Here is a 22,746-nt window from a genome sequence, read left to right as displayed (position 1 = left end):
TGCAATAATATTTAACAATATTACTGTATTTTCTGTATTTTTGATCAAATAAATGCAGCCTTGGTGAGTATAAAAGACTTATTTCAAAAACCTAAAACATTTTGATCAACTCCAAACTTTTAAACAGTATAAATAATGACTAATAAATGCTTGATAACTTAATTATTCCTAAACAGCATGAAATCCACCATTATGCTGAAGTACATGCTGCTTAAAAGTCAACTTGAGTGTTTAATGGTATCCAACACAGAGAGAGAAGAGGTTAACAAGGGCATTTTCCTGACCTGAGGAGTATTATCTTACCATAGACAGCCAGAACACACAAGCTCAGAGGTGAATTTTCACAAGTGCTAACCTTTGACCCTATGAATGGAGGTCAAACATTGTGGCACAAACATTGTAGAACAGAATAAGAACATAAACAATAAAAATAGGAGAAAGCACTTTCCATTTTCTGCCTGCCATTATTCAGAGCTGTGAACTCACGGCACCTGAGGGCAGTCGGTAGCTTGACAGATGCAAGATAAGTCACTCTATGGAAAGTGCTGACACGGATGGTAAATTACAAAAGGGCAGGAGGCAAAACTATCAAAAACATCTGTCAGACAAGAACAAAATCTGTTAAATGAAGTACACAATACCAAGGATGATGACTATGGTCAAATTTGGACAACAATCATGGCTTGAGTCATACTCTGACCGCTGATGTGAAAGGTTTAGACAGATAAGAAGACTCCGTATAATAGGATAAGATATAAAATCCTCTCATCTAAAAGGTTAAAAAAGACTGAACAATATGGGTTGTTGGTCATTTGTGGGCACCTCATTCAGCCAAATTATTCTCAAACGCTGTTAACTTTGAGTAGCTGAGCATAACACTCTTTTTGGGAAGAACTAAACCAAAAACAAAAACTCAATATAAGGGTTAGCCACATCAGTACAAGCCTTCAGGGTTTCTCTAGGAAGCAGACATGCTTCACACAGAACAACAGGTGTGTTTCTGATGGAGCTGCTAAAATCCCATTCCCATCTGCTTCATTCATTATTCTCATCAGACACATCAAGACGTTTTCAATTGCAGTGTTGACAGCAGGTGCTGTGACATATGCAGCGGGCTGGAAAAATCTGCTCAAGAGGTGTGGCAGCTGCTTCAGAAACACATACACTTCTAGACACTGTGTGTCATTTCAGTTGATGCAAAGATTCAAACGATTTCAAAATAGCCGATTTAGTCATCAAATCAGAAATCATCACATCTCTGATTTGGTGTTTAAAAAACATCTCATTATTATCAATATTGAAAGCAGTTGTGCTGCTTAAAGGTAGGACCGGCATTGTTTTCTATCAACACTTTTTGTTATACTGGTTGAAACTCTCTTCACATCCTGATAACAATCAATAATAGAAGTGGTCTAAATAAAAGTACATATATCCTCTGCGAAAGTCTCAGGACCAAAAAATGTTCATCCAATCATTGCATTTGGTGCGAATGCAATGATAGGATTTCCTACCAGCCTGTCAGCTTATGTATTTCCATACCTTTGCGCACCCTGCTCACGCATCACACGTCATCAGCGCGTTCCGTAAGGCTATGCAGAGTTGTAGACACACAGTCACTGAGCGCCGCAAACAAACCGCAGCCGCCGCCTTACAGTTCCTCCTGAACCAAAACAACGAGCTTCTGTTGTGTTCACGCCATGTCGTAATTACCGTAATTAAAAGATGGCAACCCGTGATGGTCTACTCAAAGCTGTTCACATCCTCAGACTCGGATTTAAGCATTTCTATGGCAACACTATCAATGGCGAAATGAACCTGAAGCAGTCAGGCGGTACAATTCAGAGCTCTAAGTTGTTTATGTACATTATTATTGTAATGTTATGTGCTTTGAGACATGAGGTAATTTAACGCCGTCTCTCGTAATGCTTAGTTTGCAGACTCTGGCTGTGCGTTCATGTGTTTTGAAGGAGGCGTGGCTCTTATGCTTTCAAAGCTAGCTTCGCTATTGCTAGCCTCTCCAAAATTGCCTTCCCTACCTTTAATATTTTTGTGGAAAGTTGAAACTGAAACAGTTTTTCAAATGCATAGGCTATATTTTGTGATATTATAACTTCAGTATATCAAGTTTAATTGGCTCATGCATGCCATATGGTATGCCAAATAAGGCATTTCACATTTATGAGTTTAGAAGTTTTTTTTAGACAAGCAGAATATTTTGCACCAAACAGGATGTTCACGGCTAAATGGAATTTTCAGAGAAAAAAGCGAGCTGATAGTGTTGGTTAAATTGATGGCAAGATCAGGCTACTCAATATGTAAAATACAGATAACTTTGCATAAAAGTCATTCACATGTGTTTGCCAGACCATAAAGTGCACAGCGTAACTGTGATTGACCGAGAGAGAGAGAGAGAGAGAGAGAGAGAGAGAGAGACACTTCTGCCAGGCACGGGTAGGGAAATAAGGTTTGGCAGGCTGCTGTCTAGAAAGTAGCTATTACAATCTCCTTTGTACAGAATCATCTTCACACCACACATTAACAGAGCATGCATGTGTGTGAATGCTAGTGGAAAGCTCAGAAACACTACTTTTTAATCAGTATAACTTTCCCATCTGAGAATTCCTTCACACATTTATTAGTCTTTGAGTGACAACTGGCTGACAACATTCATTCCAAATACACACACGAATTTCAATATGGCTTAACGTATTGATTCAGAAGTTTAATCAAATCACGTGCATGGCCTATTTCAATGTCAGAAAGCTAAATTTCCTAAAAAAGCTGATGAATTTGCAGGTATGATCACCATAAATTAAGCACTGTCATAATGCATCAACAGTGGATCACAAGCCATATCGTGATTCATGTTATTCATTCACAAATTAAGACATCTTGAAATAATAATTACTGTGTAAGATATTTAAGACTTTTCATGGCCTTCAATTTGATCATTTTTTTAAAGACTTATTAAGGACCCATAGGGACCTTGGATAGAAAGAGACAATGAGAAAAAGAGAGAACTAAGCTTTAGAATTAAAAGTAATAGTTATATTTTATTATATACACACACTAGTTGATAAAGAAAAGACCTTGCAGACTAAGTGAAGGCAGTTAACGTGTCCCACGGCTGACCGTTGCCTGCAGGCCTAGCTGCTATATTGCTCCTTGCTCCTGTTCTGAGAGGCTTAAAAATAGTGTGCACTCAACCAGACACCACACAGTTACCGTGCTGTTCCTAAACGAAACTCCTTAATGGCCTCTAAGGGTATGACTGTCCTTGTCATGCATCCAAGAGAACACTTACGTCCAACGCCTCAGTTAGTCCTTGGGTTAAACTCTTGCACGGCATCGTGGGAGGCTGCAGTGATGTTTAATCAGGTTTTCAGAGAAAAAGACAAAGCAGCTCTTGAGTTAAAACAAGGACACTCACTGTACTGTAGGCAGTAAGTGGAAAGAATCATTAGCCGTGTTATTCAGTACCCTGCAAGAACATCTGAGAATAAGATTTCTACCTCACTGCAAGAAAAAGAATGTCAGACGTGGGATGTAAAACCAGAAACTATGTTGTAAATAGACCATAAAATAATAGTGTCATATATTCTATTGTCTGTGGCTATAGTATAGTAAATAACAGATATATTAGAGATTATAGTGGCGTAAATTTATTATATTAGAGTATAGTTGCACAGTCCTATACCTTAAAGAGGTGGTATAATGCCCTTTTCACAAGATGTAAAATATGTCTTTGATGTCCCCAGAGTGTGTATGTGAAGTTTTAGCTCAAAATACCCCAAGAAATATTTTTATATAGCATGTTAAAGTTGTTTTAAAGTTGCATCAAAAACGCACCATTTTGTGTCTGTCCCTTTAAATGCAAATGAGCTGCTGCTCGCTGCACAGAGGGCGGAGCTTCAACAGCTTGTGTCATTTTACCTCACACAGTCATGCACTGAAAATTTCTGAAACTTTTAGCCTTTTATGTTCAAACCGGAGTCAGACAATGATGGAGAGACTCAAAAAGAAGTGACAACATGTAGAATGCAACAGGACATTTCTGAATGGTTAGTTGATGAATTTATGTAACTGATGTGTAGTATCTTAGTCACTGATTAGCATATTCTGTCTTGATAATATATAAATCGTGTTTAGGGGGCGGGGTTTATGTAAATTTGTGATGTCACTAAGCCGGCCGGGAGGAATGTCGTGTATTCCCTACCAGCCATTTGTTGTAGTCCTTAAAAAGCAATTTCTTTAAAAGCAAATATCTCCCTTTGCTTTGAACTTTGAGCATTGTAACTTTGCAGATGTTATCTGCAAACATTAACATTACACACTAACTAAACTTAGAAAAGTGAAATCATAATCAACAACCCCTTTAAGAGACTACTGGGAACAAACTATAACCTCAGATTCAGAGACCATACTTTTAAATACTTCACTGTAGTCAGAAACTTGTGGGAAATATATACAAAAATATTTTTAGCACATTTATACACTAACGGTTAAAGTTTAGGGTCAGTATTCTTTTTTTTATTTTTATAATACTTCAGCAAGGAGGCATTCAATTATTCAAAAGTGATAGTAAAGGCTTTGATAATGTTACAAAAGATTTTATTTAATTTTTTCAAATAAATGCTATGAACTTTCTATTCATCAAAGAATCGTGAAAAAAAATGGATCACATTTTCCTCAACATTATACAGCAGCACTGTTTTCAACATTGATAATAATAATGAATGTTTCTTGAGCATCAAATCATCATATTAGGATGATTTCTGAAGGATCATGTGACACTGAAGACGATATGACGTAATGATGCTGAAAATTCAGCTTTGTCATCACAGGAATAAGGAAATATTATATATATATATATATATATATATATATATATATATATATATATATATATATATACACACACACACACACACACACACACACACTACCGTTCAAAGGTTTGGGGTCAGTAAGATTTTTAATGTTTTTAAAATAAGTATCTTCTGCTCACCAAGGCTGCATTTATTTGATTAAAAATACAAATAAAAACAGTAATATTGTGAAATATTATTCCAATTTAAAACAGTTTGTTTTAAAATCAGTTTGTACTTTGTACATTTGCAAGGTATAAAACACAAGTGACAGTTCCGAATGGCCCAAAACTTTCTCACACTAGCCATTTATTTCTCCACTAAGTGTATCTGCACATCTCACACTTCCTAATTAATGTTGGCATAATTAATGACAAAAAAAAAAAAAAAAACCTCCAGAGCTTTACAGGATGTTTTTATTTTATGCAATGCAATGCTGGGTAGCAGTAAAGAGGCTATAAGTTCTCTCTCACTGCCCTGGCAGGCTTGACATTCACGAGTGGATGTGTTCTTCATGGATCAGAGGAATGTCTCATACACCTGCATACACAACTTGACAGTCTCAAAACTACAGCTGTCTGAAAAGCACAGGGTTGTCACACATACTTGTGAGCAAAGAGGTGCAGAGCAAGAGCAACTACTGATATATGCAGATAAAACTAGTTACATGTTTCATTCAAGGGCAAGGCTTCATTTTTCACAAAAGCTTAAAAGAAAAATTATACAAATATAAATAAACTACATAAAAAGCTTAAAGTTAATCAGTAATTTAAAAGACAATGTAAGAATAGAAGCAACAAATATATAAATAAAAGCGATGACATGCCTAAATCTCAAGGTCAAGGGTCAGGTCTGTTAAACAGACTCACAATAGGACCGTGAGCTAATAAAAAATTGATGCAAAAATGAATTGATGCAAAAAAGACACCAACTATTGCATCATAAATCGTTTTGAAAGAATAAAAGCCATTCATTACTTTCAGAAGATTTAAACAGGGTTGTGGTTTTGACGTTGTTTGTTTGATTCAAGCTCAGCTCTCATGCGATGAGGAAAATTTCCCAAGTCTCTGTCTCCCTCTTCCATATCTGAGTTTAATTAGCAAGAGCTTTACACTCCATCCATATCCATAACCTCATTCATAATGATGATTTAAACTGGCTGTGTGTGCATACACACAAGCAAAGAAAATACTCCATCTTTTCCACTCAGAAGAACACAAAACGATTGGCTTCCACTTTTTATCCTGAGGCTGCCCTCCCACTAAACCTCATTATGACACCAGCATTTGAGCAACAACACTGCAAAGGGCTTTTTCTAACTATCCATAAATGGACTGTAATCGTGCTGAAAAGGAGATTGCAATCGTGTTGAAGAAACTGAGTGGTAGCGGATAACTGAAACTCACCTCAACTTATCATCAAATCTTTTGTCACTCTTCCAAAACATTTTCAAGGCATTGCTTTGATTACATCAATACCACCTCGATTAACAATCAAAACACTTTAAAATCAATAAATTTGTCATTGCTCAAGTGTTGGTATATGAATCTTCATTCCCAGCCAATATTTCATAGTGGGGCCAATGAAGGCACGATATGGACTTGAGTAACGGGTCCTACGTAGGTTTGGGTTCATTTCGGCCCTATCTGAATAAGCCCCAGTATTGGCCCTAAATGGGTTTGTTCATGGGTTCCATGTAGGCTTTATCTGAATGAACTCAATAGCCCATAATACAAGCCCATCTCGTGATTGATGATTGGCCCCACCATGAAACATGGCTTGGTTCACGTCAGAGAGGAAAAGTGACAGCAGGACACTTCAATATATTTGAATTGTGAATATATTTTTAGAGCTCTGTCAGCAAAACTCAAAACTCTGATTCTGAGCACAACTGCAAAAACAACAGGACAAGACTGTTGACTCTATTTCTTTAGCTGTTGTTTTATGACTTTCTAACACTCAACTAGATACACACAGTCGAGTGGGGTCAGCTGTCCACACTATCCAGATCAGACCTTTGACCCCCACCTACACACACAAATACTTGATTTTTGAAAGAAGTCTCTTATGCTCACTAAGGCTGCATTTAGTTGGTCAAAAAATACAGTAAAACAGTCGTGTCTAGTGTGGACTGTGGACAGACAAATTATTTGTCGCTGGAATCTTATCGCATCGCGTCTGGTTAGGACACGGTGTTACAATTTAAAATAAAGCTTTTCCATTTTTACTTAAAATGTCATTTATTGCTGTGATGACAAAGCTGCATTTTCAGCAGCAGTCTTCAGTGTCACATGAGCCTTCAGAAATCTAATTTGCTAATTGTGCTGCTTAATATTTTTTGTGGAAACCAAGATAATATTTGTAGGATTCTGTGGTTAATAGAAAGTTCAAAATAACAGCATTTATTTGAAGTATAATTTTACTTTACTGTTGCTTTTGATCAGTTTAATATGGAAGCTTGTTCCCGCATGGAATATAAATATTCAAAAGATAATTGTGACTTTTTATCTCAGAATTCTGACTTTTTACATCTCGTTTCTGACTTCTTTTCTCAGAATAGTATATTGTTATAAAGTCCAATTCTGAGGGTAAAAAAAAGACTAACTTTTTTTTTTTTTTTTGCGAGATTATATCTCACGATTCTGACTTTTTAACTCACAATTGCCTGTCATGTGATCAATGATCAGTGATTTATTTAATAACACACACACATCACACTCTAACTTTACCCGATATAAACACAGTCATATAAACACAAACACGCAGATGGAAGATCAATAAAATCGATCAACCCTGCAAGGCATGTACACAACCATTATAGTATCACTTACAGTGTGCAAAATACATATGGATTTTCATTTAATGTGATTAAAATCATTTTTAGACCATAAAAAAGAACTACGATACAATACAGACTGAAGGCGTCTTAAACGTCAAATGTGCTTCATTCTTTTATCCTGAATTGATCAGGAAAACAGCTTGATTTCCCACTGTGTTGCCCATGAAAGATCATGGATGTGAGCCACAACGATATCTTCTTCAGCTTATTTTGGCCACAATACTGGAACATAAATGAACATGCGTGATCTTGAGAATGAAACTGAGTAAAAGACATGTCCCAACAGGCTGTTTAAAACAGCAGGAGATGGCAAGAAACAAAAGGGAAACAGTGAAGATCTGAAAGGGGAAAAAAAGGTCTTCCAGCCATATTCTCTGACAATTACGTCCCGGAGGAGAGGAAAACAAACAAGCCAGCACAGATAAGACAAGATCCTCCTTCTATCTGGTCGTTTCCACCTATAAACCCCATCAAGGCTTACTGTAAAAGCAGAGACAAGATCTTGAAAACAATAGTCTTTTATATCAAAGCTGCTCTGGAGCAGATATAAGATGTTGCCCTAGACCTTTCCTAGAAAATGTACACCTCTTTCAAGTATCTGGAATTTCCATCAAAAACTAAACATAATATGCTTATGTCATGATGTACACACTTAAAAACAAAGGTTCCTTATTGGCATATGGTTCCATGAAGAACCTTTAACATCCATGGAATCTTTCCATTATATAAAAAGGTTCTTTATAGTGGAAAAATGTTCTTCTGATTATTAAAACGTTCTTCACACTGAAATAATGGTTCTTTTATGAAATGTTCACTGAAAAGTTCCTTTGCGATCCAAAAATGGTTATTCTATGGCACTGCTGAAAAAACACCCTTTTTGAACTTTTCTTTTTAAGAGTGTATGTGACAGTGCCGAAAAATCTGATTCTAGGATACAATGAACCTCAAGACCAACTGAAGGAGGATAAATCTGTGTAAACGTTGCATTTGGATTCCTATTCAAGCAAGGACACTATACCTCTTCACTGCTCTATGAAACCAAAAAAGGTGGCTACCATAAATATATTTTAAACATGTATTAACTCTTTCACCGCCGGCATTTAAAGTTGCCAGCTTACGCCAGCATTTTTGATAATTTTCTCAATTTTCATGGCCCCCATGAAACTATTTAGTTGTATGAATATCTGAACATGCAATATACTAAAAGAAAGAACTGATTATCTGCTTTTAAACAATAACAAAAAAAACCTGTTCTATCTTAATGCATTCTTTTTGACACTTGAATTTGGGTAAGTTTCATAAAAAAAAAGCAACATTTTGAGCAAAAAGCTGAGTTGTCGTCAACGTCTACATCCAGATTCAGAACGATGATCAAAACATCAAAACATGGAATAGATCGAGTCCATCAACAACCCCATAACTTCACAGTCCTATACCTTGTCCTGGGTCGACATTTCATTTGGTAACATTAAGATCGCGTTATTTTACATATGCATCTGCTTACATATGCTATCGCTTGTTTCTGCTTCTTTTTTTACTTGTGTTTTGATCTGGAGATTCAGTACTCTTTCAGAAGATGTGTCATAGCGCCCCCTACCGTATAACAGCAAAAAAAACGGAAAGACGGAAATTTTCGTCAATTTCGTCATCAGAAGCGTTGTCTCATAAATTACGAAAATTTCCATCAATGGAGGGGAAAGAGTTAAAAGCACAATCCATTTCGGTTATCAAGTGAAAAACAGTCTCAATGTCTCAGCCTCACATGCCTCATCTTCTGTCTTGTCTGAAATGTAATCAAATTGTTACAAAGACTGTGGTAGAGCATTGTAAAATCTTGTTGTGAAAGAAAAGACCAAACTCTGACTCACAATGGCATTCAGCACTCTGTTGGTCAGGATAAAGCTATAATTGTGGGTGCCTTCCAGAATTTTACAGTCAAATTGAATGGATTTGCATTGGTGATTTCATTCTGTCGGAGCACTGGGCTGACAGACGACGGCAGAGCGCTCTACTCCAGGGCTCTAGGGTCACTTCTCATTTCGGAGTCTTTTGAGTTTCCTTTATTCCTTTGCTTCAAACTGGCTTGATTGAAAATGACATAACTGTGTATGCTGAATACAGATGAGCCGATCAGAAATATATAAGACACAGTTCTCATACCACTGATGAAAGTCAAATTCAATTAATTCATTCTGCATTATTATAATCAATGCACCAAACCAAGAACTGAACTCATTTCTGAGCATTGCACAATCAACACCAATTCATTATGACGGCATCTGTTTCCTAAATGCATTCACGTCTCTTTTTGGCCTCTACAGTACATACTTCAATTTGTGTTATTTTACAGTTTTGCTGACACACACATTAACTTTCAAAACGTTCAAAAGCTTGGGGTCAGTAAGTTTAATGCCTTATTTTGATTTCAGTTGGAAAGCGTCTGCTCTGCTCCATACAGCACAAGCTGCATTGCTCCTTGGTCTCTAGATAACGGCTTCAGAATTCCATAGTGGCCCTCCATTGATATAAAATATTGTACATATATAAAATAACAAACCCGAAGGGGCCATGCTGGCCTTTACATCTCTTACATCAAATCACTGGAGACCAGTGGCACCTCTGAGATGAGTGACGGCACCTTCTCTCTGATGAGACAGTCTCCATGTGGATCCATAGGTTTATAATAGTAGGATTCGACTGAAAAGACTTAATCCGAATGAATACACCAGTATTTAAATTAAAAGTTAAGTTTTGAAACCTGATTTAAGTTTTGAAAAGCTAAGAGCTCATAACTCATTTTTCAGATTTATTAGTTTATTTTATTCTTTTTTGGCCTTTGCTACTTTGAAATACAGCAAAGGGCAAAAACTATGACATACTTGTCTTATAATCAAACAAGAATGCAATACTGCAAAAGCAATGAAATAGTAGGCGTAAATGGCAGAGCGTGCAGAATGGGTGGAAAAGAGTAAGAGAAAGGAGGGTGGAGACAGCTCGGGTGGGCGCAGCTGAGGTGGTTAAATGTGTTCCACATGTTCGTAAAAGAGTCAGAGGCTTTTCCAGCCAGTGGGCAGATGAATAGTTGGAAAGGGGGATGGAGAAAAAGGAGTATCCCTACTCACTCAGCTCCCACCCTGCCTGCCACCTCTCTCTATTTCTCCTGCTCCACTGCTGCCCTTTTCACCTCAGAGGTAACACACACACACACACACACACACACACACACACACACACACACACACACACACACACACACACACACACACACACACACACACACACACACACACACACACACACACACACACACACACACACACACACACACACACACACACACACACACACACACACACACACACACAGCTCCAGTTACCCCAGCCAGTCTGCACAGGCAGCCTCTGTGTTTTGGGGAAGATTTTCAAGCAGGCTATGATTACGAAAGCCAACAGAGGCGTGGCAAAAACAAAAAAGCTGTATTTTTAGCTTGTCAGGAGCCTTTTGTATATATAATAACACAGCGATAACCTGGTCTCAATTGAATGAAGCGTCTAAATCCCTGTGCCACCTAAAATGAGTTTTTGCTGGTGAATGAATGGAAAGTACCGGCCAAAAACAGGCAGATCTACTGGGACAGATGCAGCAAACCAAAGCCCAACAGGACAATTAAGTTCATTATGAGTCTCAGAAGCATGTACAGCAGGGATTCTCCATCTTTTAATGAGAGGGAAAGCTACTACGAGGAAGTATAATAATCTAGGGAGTTAATTGTCTGAGATATTCTATGTTGTGTTGTTCCCTTCAATTTATCCACACAATAACACAGGAAATTACACACTTCATATGCAATATTATTCAATATAATACCAGTATAACTGTCTCATTTAAAAGATTTAGGGCCTGATTCATAGACATGTTCTTAAGAAGTTAAGAGTTAAGATATTTCGTTAAAATGTTCCTAAATTGAGGGATGGTTCACCCAAAAATGAAAATTCTGGCACTCAGACAGGTATGTTCTATGCAATTGACGTATCTGTAAGCCCCTCCCCTCGAACGCAGAAGAGCCAATGGCAGTTGAGTATAACTCGGACATCTTTAGGTTTCAGCGGCATAGAGAAACATTGGAAGATCCGAAGCTCTCATCGGTTTGATGGTGTTTATGCTACAAAAATGGTCAAACGATGTGCCTGGGGTACTTGTAACACTGATTCCAGGTATCCTGAGAGGATGGGCAATGGAATTTATTTTATTCCATTTCCTAAACCCAAACAAGACAGAGCAAAATGTCTGCTTTGGATTAAACTGTGTATTAATCCAATGATGTGGGCACAGTAACCTGGTTCCCTAAGGATTCTACCCCAATCCCAATGAAGACGAAAACGTTCATTTTCTGGTTGTCATCCTCTCATTAAGTTACAATTAAAGTTAGCGAGTCCATGCTAACGTACAAACCTAAATAGCTAACGGCACGTCATGTACAGACTGGTATACAATTCAGTGCCTCACCATATTAAATTGGTTAAATGTAAATTAATTTAAATGTACATGAACGGTGTTGATCCTCGATGTTGTCATCTGCGACCGTCACGACCGTAACTTGAGGCTTCTCCCGCTTGCATTTTGATCTGTAAACCCTCGCTTCCAAATCAATCTTCACCCACCATATTTATTTTTAAATCTTTCATATATCCCTCCATGGCATATTTAAGTACCACATGAATGCTCCTCGACCAGAGGTGGTCATTCTGTTTCTAAAATTTCTCAAAAACCTCTTGGGACAAGGTTTTCACACTGACAGCTGTCACTGAATGACAATAAGAAACTTTCCATTTGTTTGTCCGAGTTCACAACAGTAACTACGGGGGGCGGGGCTTACCGATAGGTCAATTGTCTTGATAGAAAAAAACGAGATACGTTTCTAGTTTCAACATTATTTGTTGTTCAGATATTCCTCTTAAAGGGATCATATAATGGTACATGCACTTTTACAAGTTGATTGTACTGAAATGTGTGTTGGCAGTGCCTGTACACAACCATCATAAAATGATAAAAATCCATCCAGTGTTTTCTTTTTAATCTTCTTATATGTTTTCCCCTGTCTCAAATCAAGCCTTTCGATTTTGTGACGTCACAAAATCGACGCCCCTCCCACGATTGTTGATTGACAGCAGCGTTTCAACACAGACCCGCCCTCGCTCGTGAGCGAGCTGTCATCATAGTCTGCGTGGTCATTGTTGATACGCTGGAGCACTGTCTGAGCAGAATGGCGTCTAAGCGATTGTGGTGTTCTGTTCTTGGGTGCAATAAGGAACACAGGAGTCATTTTGATGTTCCTAAATCCGAACCGTTGAAGACGCAGTGGCTGAGTTTTGTTTTCGAAGGGAATATTCCCCACGATCAACAGCAATGCTTTCATGTTTGCGCGAATCATTTCACACACCAGACTGCTTTATAAACGAGAGTCAGTATAAAGCTGGTTTTGCTAAGAAGCTGCTCCTGAAAAAAGGATCGGTACCAACTATTCGTGTTCCTGCTGCACCTCCAGAAGAACTGAAGTGAGTGTAACGTTTTATTAACCTTTATATTCATATTTATATTCATCTTTGCAAATCGCTAGCACGCTTCACAATGAATGCGGCTGTTTACACTCAGGGTACATTACGGCATGTTTTCTATGTACGACGTTCTCAATATAATTCATAATCCCACGTTTATAATGAACAACGCGTTATGGTTATTGTGTTACTAACTGTGTACGCACAGAACAGAGGGGCGGGGTGAGCAAAGCTCATTATCATTTAAAGACACATGCACTTAAACGGCGTGCTGAAAACAGAACTGTTTTTGACTAGGTAAAATTAGTGTTTTCTTACAATACTAATGAGAATTTTTAATTAAAGTATATTACAAACTTTTAATTTAGACCCTAAAGAATCATATTAGCTTGTACAAAAATGGAATTATATAACACCTTTAAAAATTTTTTTTTTTTTTTATTAAATCAACTGTATGTAAAGTGACCCACATTTGGTTTTTGACCACTAAAAATGTGCACAATTGACCAATTTACTCATGGAGTCATATTAAGATCTCCATATCCGAACCATACAGGGCCTTTAAAATAAAGATAGCAAAAGAACTGTTTGTTAAGAACAGAATCTAAAAGGATATTAAAGGTTTTAATATTGTTTATATGTCTATGTGGTGTTTTTAATATGCTTTAAGACAAACCATGTGTAAATTACCAAGTCAACATCATTGCTGAGTATTTTCTCCTTAAAACTGCAGTGAACCAAAGACTGTATTTAAAACGCAGTTTGAAATTGCCGGTGCTTCTGACATCACAAACTACCTTGTAACCAATCACGTCAATGTGTGATCATCAACGAGTGCATCTCTGAACTGGTGCGAGTGAGTGGAGGCGGGGCCAATTTGCATATTCATAGAACCCCTATACTAAATGTGGCAAGGGTGTAGAGTTACATTCAAGATATTTTCAGGCATGAAGAAATTTTTCAAGGTAAAAACGCTTAAATATGTCATTTTGGTGATCAAAGATGAGTTTTAAGGGATAAAATTATTGATTACAGGGGGACTTGTAAAACTTTCTTCAGAAAAAGTTAAGAACATTCTTAACAAATGTTTTGGGGATTATTACAAAATATTCTAAAATAAGACGAAAAAAGCAGTTCAGAAAAAAACGTAATCTTAATAATGTTTTTTGAATTCCGGCCCCCGTTTCCCCTAAAACAATCCCCCAAGTATGGTAGTTATATTTTTAACAACACATTTAAAAGTAAGCAGGTGATTTTTGACATAAAAAGCTAAGAATCTGAAACAAATGTTAAAGACAACCAACTTTTATGTTGGCAAAGTACAAACTTTCATCTTTCTTATCCTACTAAAATCCAGGTTATGATGACACACTTAGCTGCTCAGAAAACAGAAGCAGTGTTTCCTGTACTTTGCCTCTGCTGAGCATCCTGGCAAAATAAATTATATTTTACCCAAGAGTTGATTCAGAATTAAATGCACCAATGCGATAAAAAGATAAATAATAATAATACTATACTAATACTACTACTACTACTACTACTACTACTACTAATAATGTCTCTCACCTGACATGTCATTTTTTAAGGCAAAAACAAAAACAGTGTGAACCAGTGAAGTCTGATTCACAAACAAATGACAAATGAGTTATTTTAAATGAATCATTAAAAAAAAAAAACTCACAAATTAGTTCTGGATTGAGTCAGTCGGACAAATCCTCCACTGAACGAACTGACTGACACCATCAGAGCACTTCCTGAATCAACATCTGACTCCCTCCATCATCATTACGTTCAGTGTCTGTCTCAAAATTAAGTTTTGTGTACCTAAGGTTAATGAAAAATCAAAAGTTCACATCTCCTTCACAGTGTGCATCAATAATGCCTGTGTTTCGGCTAGCCACAGCGGTGGTTTCATCTGTTGTCACTTCTGCCGTGACACATTGCATATATCAACCCCCTGCTGTGCCGTTTTCAGGGGAAACAGTGTCAGAAAATTCTCTTTCACTGACAAAAGCATCAGAACACGATTCTATTAGAGGAGCACTAGCTGTGCAATAGCAGTGGGATGCACTGATTTGTCATGCTGGATGAGGAACCATGTGCACACAGATCTCTTTTCAGCGTTACATTCTCAGACACACTCGAAAGTCATCACAATTTACAGTTTTACTAACTGACCTGTTAGAAAAAGCTTCCGTTTTTGCCTGACTCTTTGAAGTCTGTTTCAGCCTGCAAGCTATAGATATTTCCAATATGAACCAATGGAGTTATAACAAAATGGGCATTTCTTTATTAATTTACAGCTCTGCTTTGTTCCGTTAAACGTAAGCATCATAAAATAATGACATGGCTCTCTGGAATACTAAATCTGATTGGTTAATCACTGCAATCTGCGCACAAATAGTTTTGTATAATGAAAAAAACTCCAGTAGATCCACTCAGAATGCCTTACATGGCATACTGATCCATCTGCACTATTTGAACCTGGCAGTGGCATGGTGATGGGGAAGTCTGGCTGCAATGAGATTAAATGACCTGGGATTTATTCGTCTGACTCATTCTCAAAGAATCAATATACAGATAATGTTTCTGTAAACATAAAACAGGTCCAATGGTTTAGGCATGCATGCAGAATCAACAGTTTGTGATTGGCAGCCTCATCAGAAAATCAATTAAACTAAATAAGAAGCATCACTCAATTGTTCATCCAATATTATGACCAGTGTTGGCGACAGTTACTTTTAAAAGCAATACGTTATTATTGCGTTAAAGTAAAAAAAAAAAAAGTAACTACTTGTGTTGTGATGTTTATCTAAAGTCATTTCGCTTATTAGTATGGTTAAATTGGAAGACATTTGGTTAAATATAAGTGAGATTAAATACATAAAGTATATTTTTGCTATTTAACATATTTAATTATTTGGAGGTTTGCATTATATTCTGAGTTTGCATTTTATTGTTTTTATTCATGTGGAGGAACACTGAATCTGTTTTTGAGCAAACGAAATTAGTAGCCTAAATGCCTGCTCACATTTAGTCTAGAACTACAGTTAACATCATGTTGAACACAACACCTCTACACTTACTCCCGATTTCTCTCAACATGGGGACAGGAGAGGTGTCAGTCAATAAATCACTTTCACAGACCTTTGCCTTGACTGTTCCAAGCTGGTGGAATGACCAACTCAACTCGAGCTACAGAGCCTTTAGCCATCTTCAGGAATTTACTAAAGACGCATCTCTTTCACCAACATTTGACTCAATAATACTAACACCTACTATTCAATATCTATCATATTAAAAAAATCCTTGCTACGTGTGCTGCCCTGGTCTAGCTGAGACTGGTCATGACATTTGCATATTTGAATAAAAGTGTCTGCTAAATGATTAAATGTAAACAGGAAAACAAAGAAACCTGCGTTACTTATTTGAAAAAGGCTTAATTTTCTAGTTACTTGAAAAAAGTAATCTGATTACGTAACTCGCGTTACTTGTAATGCGTTACCCCCAACACTAATTATGACTCTGCAGGTCTTTCTCAATAGAGCTACAGTATAAATACTGATCCCACATTTTTAATGGTAGTTTAAGTTTTTCTTTTAAAGAAATGTATTATTTTATCCAGCAAGGATGCATTAAATTGATCAAAGTGGCAGTACAATACTTTTACATTGCTAAAAAGAAATTCTATTTCAAATAAATGCTTCTGTTTTAAACTTTCTGTTCATCAAAGAATCTTTTTGTAAATATATTGTAATAACATTTCACAATATTACTGTTTTTTTTTACTGTATTTTGATCAAATAAATGCAGCATTGGTGAGAATAAGAGACTTCTTAGGGGCTCTTCACACTGAATGCATTTTTCCATTACACAGTACTTATTTTCCATTGTTTTTCAATGTAAACATGCGCTAGGCTAGACGAACGTCTTTAAACCTTGCATGACAGCATTCTAAAAAACCTGCGCTAAAGTTAAAAGAAGTTGAAAAAAACTTGTCTCTAGACATTGCACCTTTTGTGCGTTTTTAACAGCAAAACCGCATTCTGTGTGAAACATTTAAAAGTCTTGCCAACCTTTTGAATGATAGTGCATAGGAAAGCAAAAAGGCCCATGCACATATATTCATCTATCATTCATCTCTCGACTGAGCGCTAACAGCTGCAGGTGTCAAAATGTTATGTTAGAAATTTATGGTCATGCATTGGTGTAACTGATAATATGGTATAATTGTATTTCTCAGAGGGTGGACAGACTAGGTTAAGCAACATCAAACTATACCAAATTAACACCATCAATTGGATCAATCTTCATGAGAACCAGCTTTACTTAATGTCAACTTACCAGGGGAAACAGATTTGATCTCATTACTGTCATGTAGCCTCTAGCTAAGAATACATGAGCTATGACGTCCAAAATTAGATTCGCACATCCATTCTAATGCGAGTCTCACATAGGGTGAGAGTGAGTCATAGTTGTCTCTATTGTTTTAAACAGACTTGCAGGGCTCCGAATGGAACAGATATGATTTAATTTTTGTTTGGCAGAGGAAAATTAAACAAATACTTAAGATACAGATATCTAAAGGCTAAATAACTTAATAGTCAAGAGTATGTTCAATAGTCATGAGAATTGAACAGCTGTCAGACCAATTCATTCTCATTTTCATTAACTTACACCTGAATAGTGGAATATACTTGCCTAATTAATTAAATGCAGTTTTTGCATTCATTACACAGATAATTCCACCATATGATGCTTTAAACAGAAAATGCATAGATAACAGCAATGAAAACGTTTCAGAATTTAACTTTAATCTTCCACAGTTTCCTCAAGGGAATGCAAAAGAAATACAAATCATTTTAAATGAACGAGACTAAGAAAACTGTAGCCAAATCCACAAACTGCTCATGGTTATAATTAAAGTTTATGGCCTGTATTCACAGAGCTCTTATGAACATTTACAGATTTCAGGCTAAGCTTTTACTTTCTCCATCTTTCCATGCATATGATGAGAAACACAACACATATCAATAACTATTTCTGCCATCTATTTCTTATAATGAACCTTACAGTCCTATTGAAAAATCACATGGAATTATAGGAGCTATTCTTCCGAATTCTTTCTCAGTCCCAGTCTCTTCCTGATTTTAATAAGTTATAATAACAGACTCATGGATATTCACCCACGCTGACAGCAGCACAGCACTGTTCAACTGAATGCAAAAAATGACCTAGATTGAAATCAAAATCGCTTATACATAACTATGAATAATGCAGTAGATAGTAGAGAAGATGTGATGATGAAAGAGTTCTAGGGGATTTGGGAATATGGATTATTAGTTATATTGGAATGCAATCCTTCTGAGAGACAAGAAGGAAAAAGGCAACAATGTCTAATCTTTCAATGAAAAATGAAAATTTTGTCAATTTACTCACCCAAGCCATTTTTTTTTTTGCAGAACAAAAAAAGAAGATATTGGAATTAATGAATGTGTGTGTGAGTGAGTGGAGTGAGTGACTGGCTGACTGAGTGAGTGAGTGAGTGAGTGAGTGAGTGAGTGAGTGAGTGAGTGAGTGAGTGAGTGAGTGAGTGAGTGAGTGAGTGAGTGAGTGGAATGAATGAATGAATGAATGAATGAATGAATGAATGAATGAATGAATGAATGAATGAATGAATGAATGAATGAATGAATGAATGTGTGAGTGAGTATGTGAGTGAGTGGAGTGAGTGGAATGAATGAATGAATGAGTGAGTGAGTGAGTGAGTGAGTGAGTGAGTGAGTGAGTGAGTGAGTGAGTGAGTGAGTGGGATGAGTGAGTGAGTGAGTGAGTGAGTGAGTGAGTGAGTGAGTGAGTGAGTGAGTGAGTGAGTGAGTGAGAGTGAGTGGAATGAGCGAGTGAGAGTGAGTGGAATGAGTGAGTGAGTGAGTGAGTGAGTGAGTGGAATGAGTGGAATGAGTGGAATGAGTGGAATGAGTGAGTGAGTGTGAGTGAGTGAGTGAGTGAGTGAGTGAGTGAGTGAGTGAGTGGCTGACTGAGTGAGTGAGTGAGTGAGTGAGTGAGTGGCTGACTGAGTGAGTGACTGGCTGAGTGAGTGAGTGAGTGAGTGGCTGACTGAGTGAGTGACTGGCTGAGTGAGTGAGTGAGTGAGTGAGTGAGTGAGTGAGTGGAATGAATGAATGAATGAATGAATGTGTGAGTGAGTATGTGAGTGAGTGGGGTGAGTGGAATGAATGAATGAATGAACGAATGAACGAACGAACGAATGAGTGAGTGAGTTCGTGAGTGAGTGGAATGAGTGAGTGAGTGGAATAAGTGAGTGAATGAGTGGAGTGAGGTGAGTGAGTGAGTGAGTGAGTGAGTGAGTGAGTGAGTGAGTGAGTGGAATGAGTGAGTGAGTGAGTGAGTGGAATGAGTGAGTGAGTGAGTGAGTGAGTGAGTGAGGAGTGAATAAATGAATGAATGAATGAATGAATGAATGAATGAATGAATGAATGAATGAATGAAAAACATATTCTGAAGAATGTCAGGGTTTAAACAATAGACACACAAAAAAAAAAAAAAACCTGAGACATTTGGTGCCAAACCTTCTATGTGACTGTGGACAAGATCTTCATCTCTACTCCTAAAACCACCTTCGTCATTCTCTTTCTGTTTTGCTTATCACTCCATCTCTCTGCAGGTTCTGAATGGCACACTAATAATCGCCGCTGTTCTGCTCTGTTTGAGTCTCCGACCTGACAGATTAATTATCAACAGAATTATGTGCAATTCATCAGCCAAATATTGCTCTCTTGCTAAACAAAAGCAGTGTCTATGTATGTTATCACAGTTGAAGTCCTCCTCTCATTCACATTTTACATTTTCTAAACATTATAACACTGAATTTACAAGAGCTTGCTTGTATTGTATTTGTGTGTGCACATACTTACACAGGGTGAAAGTGTTTATCATGAAATCTAACAGAAGAGCATTCAAATATTACAGGCCCATTAACGAGAAAGCACGGCAGGGAACGAAGATTAATATAAATGGAGATGAGCGCTTCATTAAAGGCCTTAAATTTAAACTATAGCCCATTATGTCACCATAATGTTTAGAAATACTACAGACCACAGGACATCTGCACACAGACTGCTGCTAATCCAATCTGTCCCCCATAAGGGAACAAGGAAAGAGGTTAGACACAAATTAAAAGGGGGTCACTATCTGACAGCTCACACTGATATGCTTTCTTTTCATTGGTTGGAAGGAGAAACTGCTATATTTAAGCCATTAAAAAGTTTAAAATCAGCATATTAATCCAGAGTATCAAAGAGCAACGGGACGAGATCATCCATCTGCTCAGGCCTCGTGCTCCAAAACCAGTACCGACTTTATAGTTTTTATTAAAAGTGTAAGGGTGGGACAATTTGAGCAGTAAAATATAAATTTTACTTATTTTAGACATCACATATAGGGGAATTATTCTAGTCCTACAAGTGCCAACATCGTCATCTCCAAAATCAAATTCAGCTGGGTGGTTGGCATGAAATACTTCTGGGATGTTGACATGTCCTGCAGTCCTTCTACAATGTTCTGCAAAATCCTTTATGATTATTATGCAAAGCAGGGCAAGGCAAATTTATTTATGAAGCACATTTCAAACACAATAGTAATTCAAAGTGCTTTACATAAAAAGGAATAATTACAGCAGATGCATAATAAATAAAAATAAAATAGGAATTAGAATTAAAAAATAACTATAAAAGCAGAGAATAAAAAAGATTACTAAATGTGGGGCGTCCCTATCTGAATGGAAGAGTCTGAGAGTTTCGGTTTGGCTTTCCTGGTGTCTCTTCACCCCTAAACACGTATACACCGTCTGCCTTTGCATGAGGCTTTTTGACCTTATATTTGTGCTTTAAAAAAATCCTTCTTGTCACATCGCAGTACTATTCAAAATGAACTAGCTTAGACAAAAAGGTGTTTAAAATTTTTTTTTTTTTAAAGCTTAGTGATCTACTGACCTAAACCATGATTTAAAAAGATTATGACAGTCTAATCTGCAGGATGCTTATTCTACAAAATATACCAAAAAGCAAATGATTATATGCCTGCAAGATGATCAATTAAAGACGGTGTACTCTGAACTGTAATCTGAATGAGAATAACTGTAATCTGAGTCTAATGTTGATTCTTCCAACAACTGCTAGAGTAAATCAAAGCCTGCCACAATCTGCTCCATCACACTCACTGATTGATGAATGATTCATCCTAAAGCAACTTCCTGGCAATCAATACACTTACAAAGATCACTTTATGCTGATCTTTTATAATGACATTAGCCTTGCGTTGTAAGAGAAAGCTTTTGAAGCAAAGATCAATGCACTCTGTACACTGAAGACACACGCATTTAAGCAATATCTACGAACATATCTTTCCGTGATGTTACAATGAAACTATGTGGATGTCAAAACCGATCACGACGAAAGCACACCCCCCTTACACTACATTTAGAAATCATTGCAATGAATGAACAAGAACAAAAATGTCCACTAAAACCGGCAGTATATGTAGCAGATCAGATCAGTCTCTAAGTAAGTCTATCAATATAGAGTATTTTATAGCATACACATTTTAAGACAAGAACTTAATTGAAATTGAACTAATTTCACATTTGAAATCTCAACAGAAATGACCGATATCATAGCATTTTAAGACCCCCCCAAAACGCACACTTCTAAATGCTAAATCTCTAAATTAAGAAATCAGAGAAATAGTTTAGGTCTACAGTCAAACCACAGGCCTTGTGGTCATTTAACTGTCTTAAAACTTATTAAGAGTGAACCAGTGTTTAACGAAATACCCCGTGGGGGGGGGGAAATCCTCGCAAACTTACGTGAAAACGAAGAATAAAGTAGTGGATCCCACCAGAAGAGTGGCGGCAGTGGACACCGGGATGTATTTGGTGGGTTTAAATCTTTTTCCAACGCTGTTGGGCATTCTGTAAATCCCACATTCCTCGTTTATTTGATCCCTATCGTTAGATGCACGCAAACACAAACACAAATCCTGCACCGTTCAGCGCGAGCCGGCTAAACGCGTATTCGCTCCGTCACATACACCGTTAAATCGTGATCCTAGAATACGCGATCGGGAATACGAGCCTGAAAATCCCACCCAGCTCAATTCAGCCCACTGCTGAGGTCACTGCAATGCTTGAGGTGGAGCCTCCGCTACGCAAATAGAGGAGGCGACAGACACGCGCGCGCTCCATCAGTTGGGCCTTTACGCGTCTTGATAAGCAGCGTAAAAATTGACTTGGGCTTTTGCTAATGATGAAGAAATCAAACACTGGGTGGAGTTGACACACGCCAGTTCTAAAGGGAAATCATCCACGTGAAGCCCTTGTTGTTTTAAATCATCTTAATGAAACATATGGCAGTATTAAAAGATTGAGTTTGGATACAGAGCGCAGTGCCCACTGCAAAAACGAACT

At 37.3% G+C, this 22,746-nt stretch overlaps 1 protein-coding gene across 1 annotated transcript in view; it reads right to left on the bottom strand.

Moving 5' to 3' along the window:
• Window positions 1–22,550, bottom strand: part of zdhhc8b (zDHHC palmitoyltransferase 8b) — a 58,561-nt gene extending 36,011 nt beyond the window's left edge. The window contains exon 1 of the mRNA XM_084414543.1: window positions 22,147–22,550. Within this exon, the coding sequence (XP_084270669.1) occupies window positions 22,147–22,250 (104 nt within the window). The 5' untranslated portion in view covers window positions 22,251–22,550. The remainder of the gene's footprint in view (window positions 1–22,146) is intronic.
• Between the last annotated feature and the right edge of the window lie 196 nt (window positions 22,551–22,746).

The sequence above is a fragment of the Rutilus rutilus genome, assembly GCF_951802725.1.
Source record: "Rutilus rutilus genome assembly, chromosome: 7".
Lineage (NCBI taxonomy): Eukaryota > Metazoa > Chordata > Actinopteri > Cypriniformes > Leuciscidae > Rutilus > Rutilus rutilus.
The sequence above is the reverse complement of the archived record's forward strand: the minus strand, read 5'-3'. Positions and strand labels throughout refer to the sequence as shown.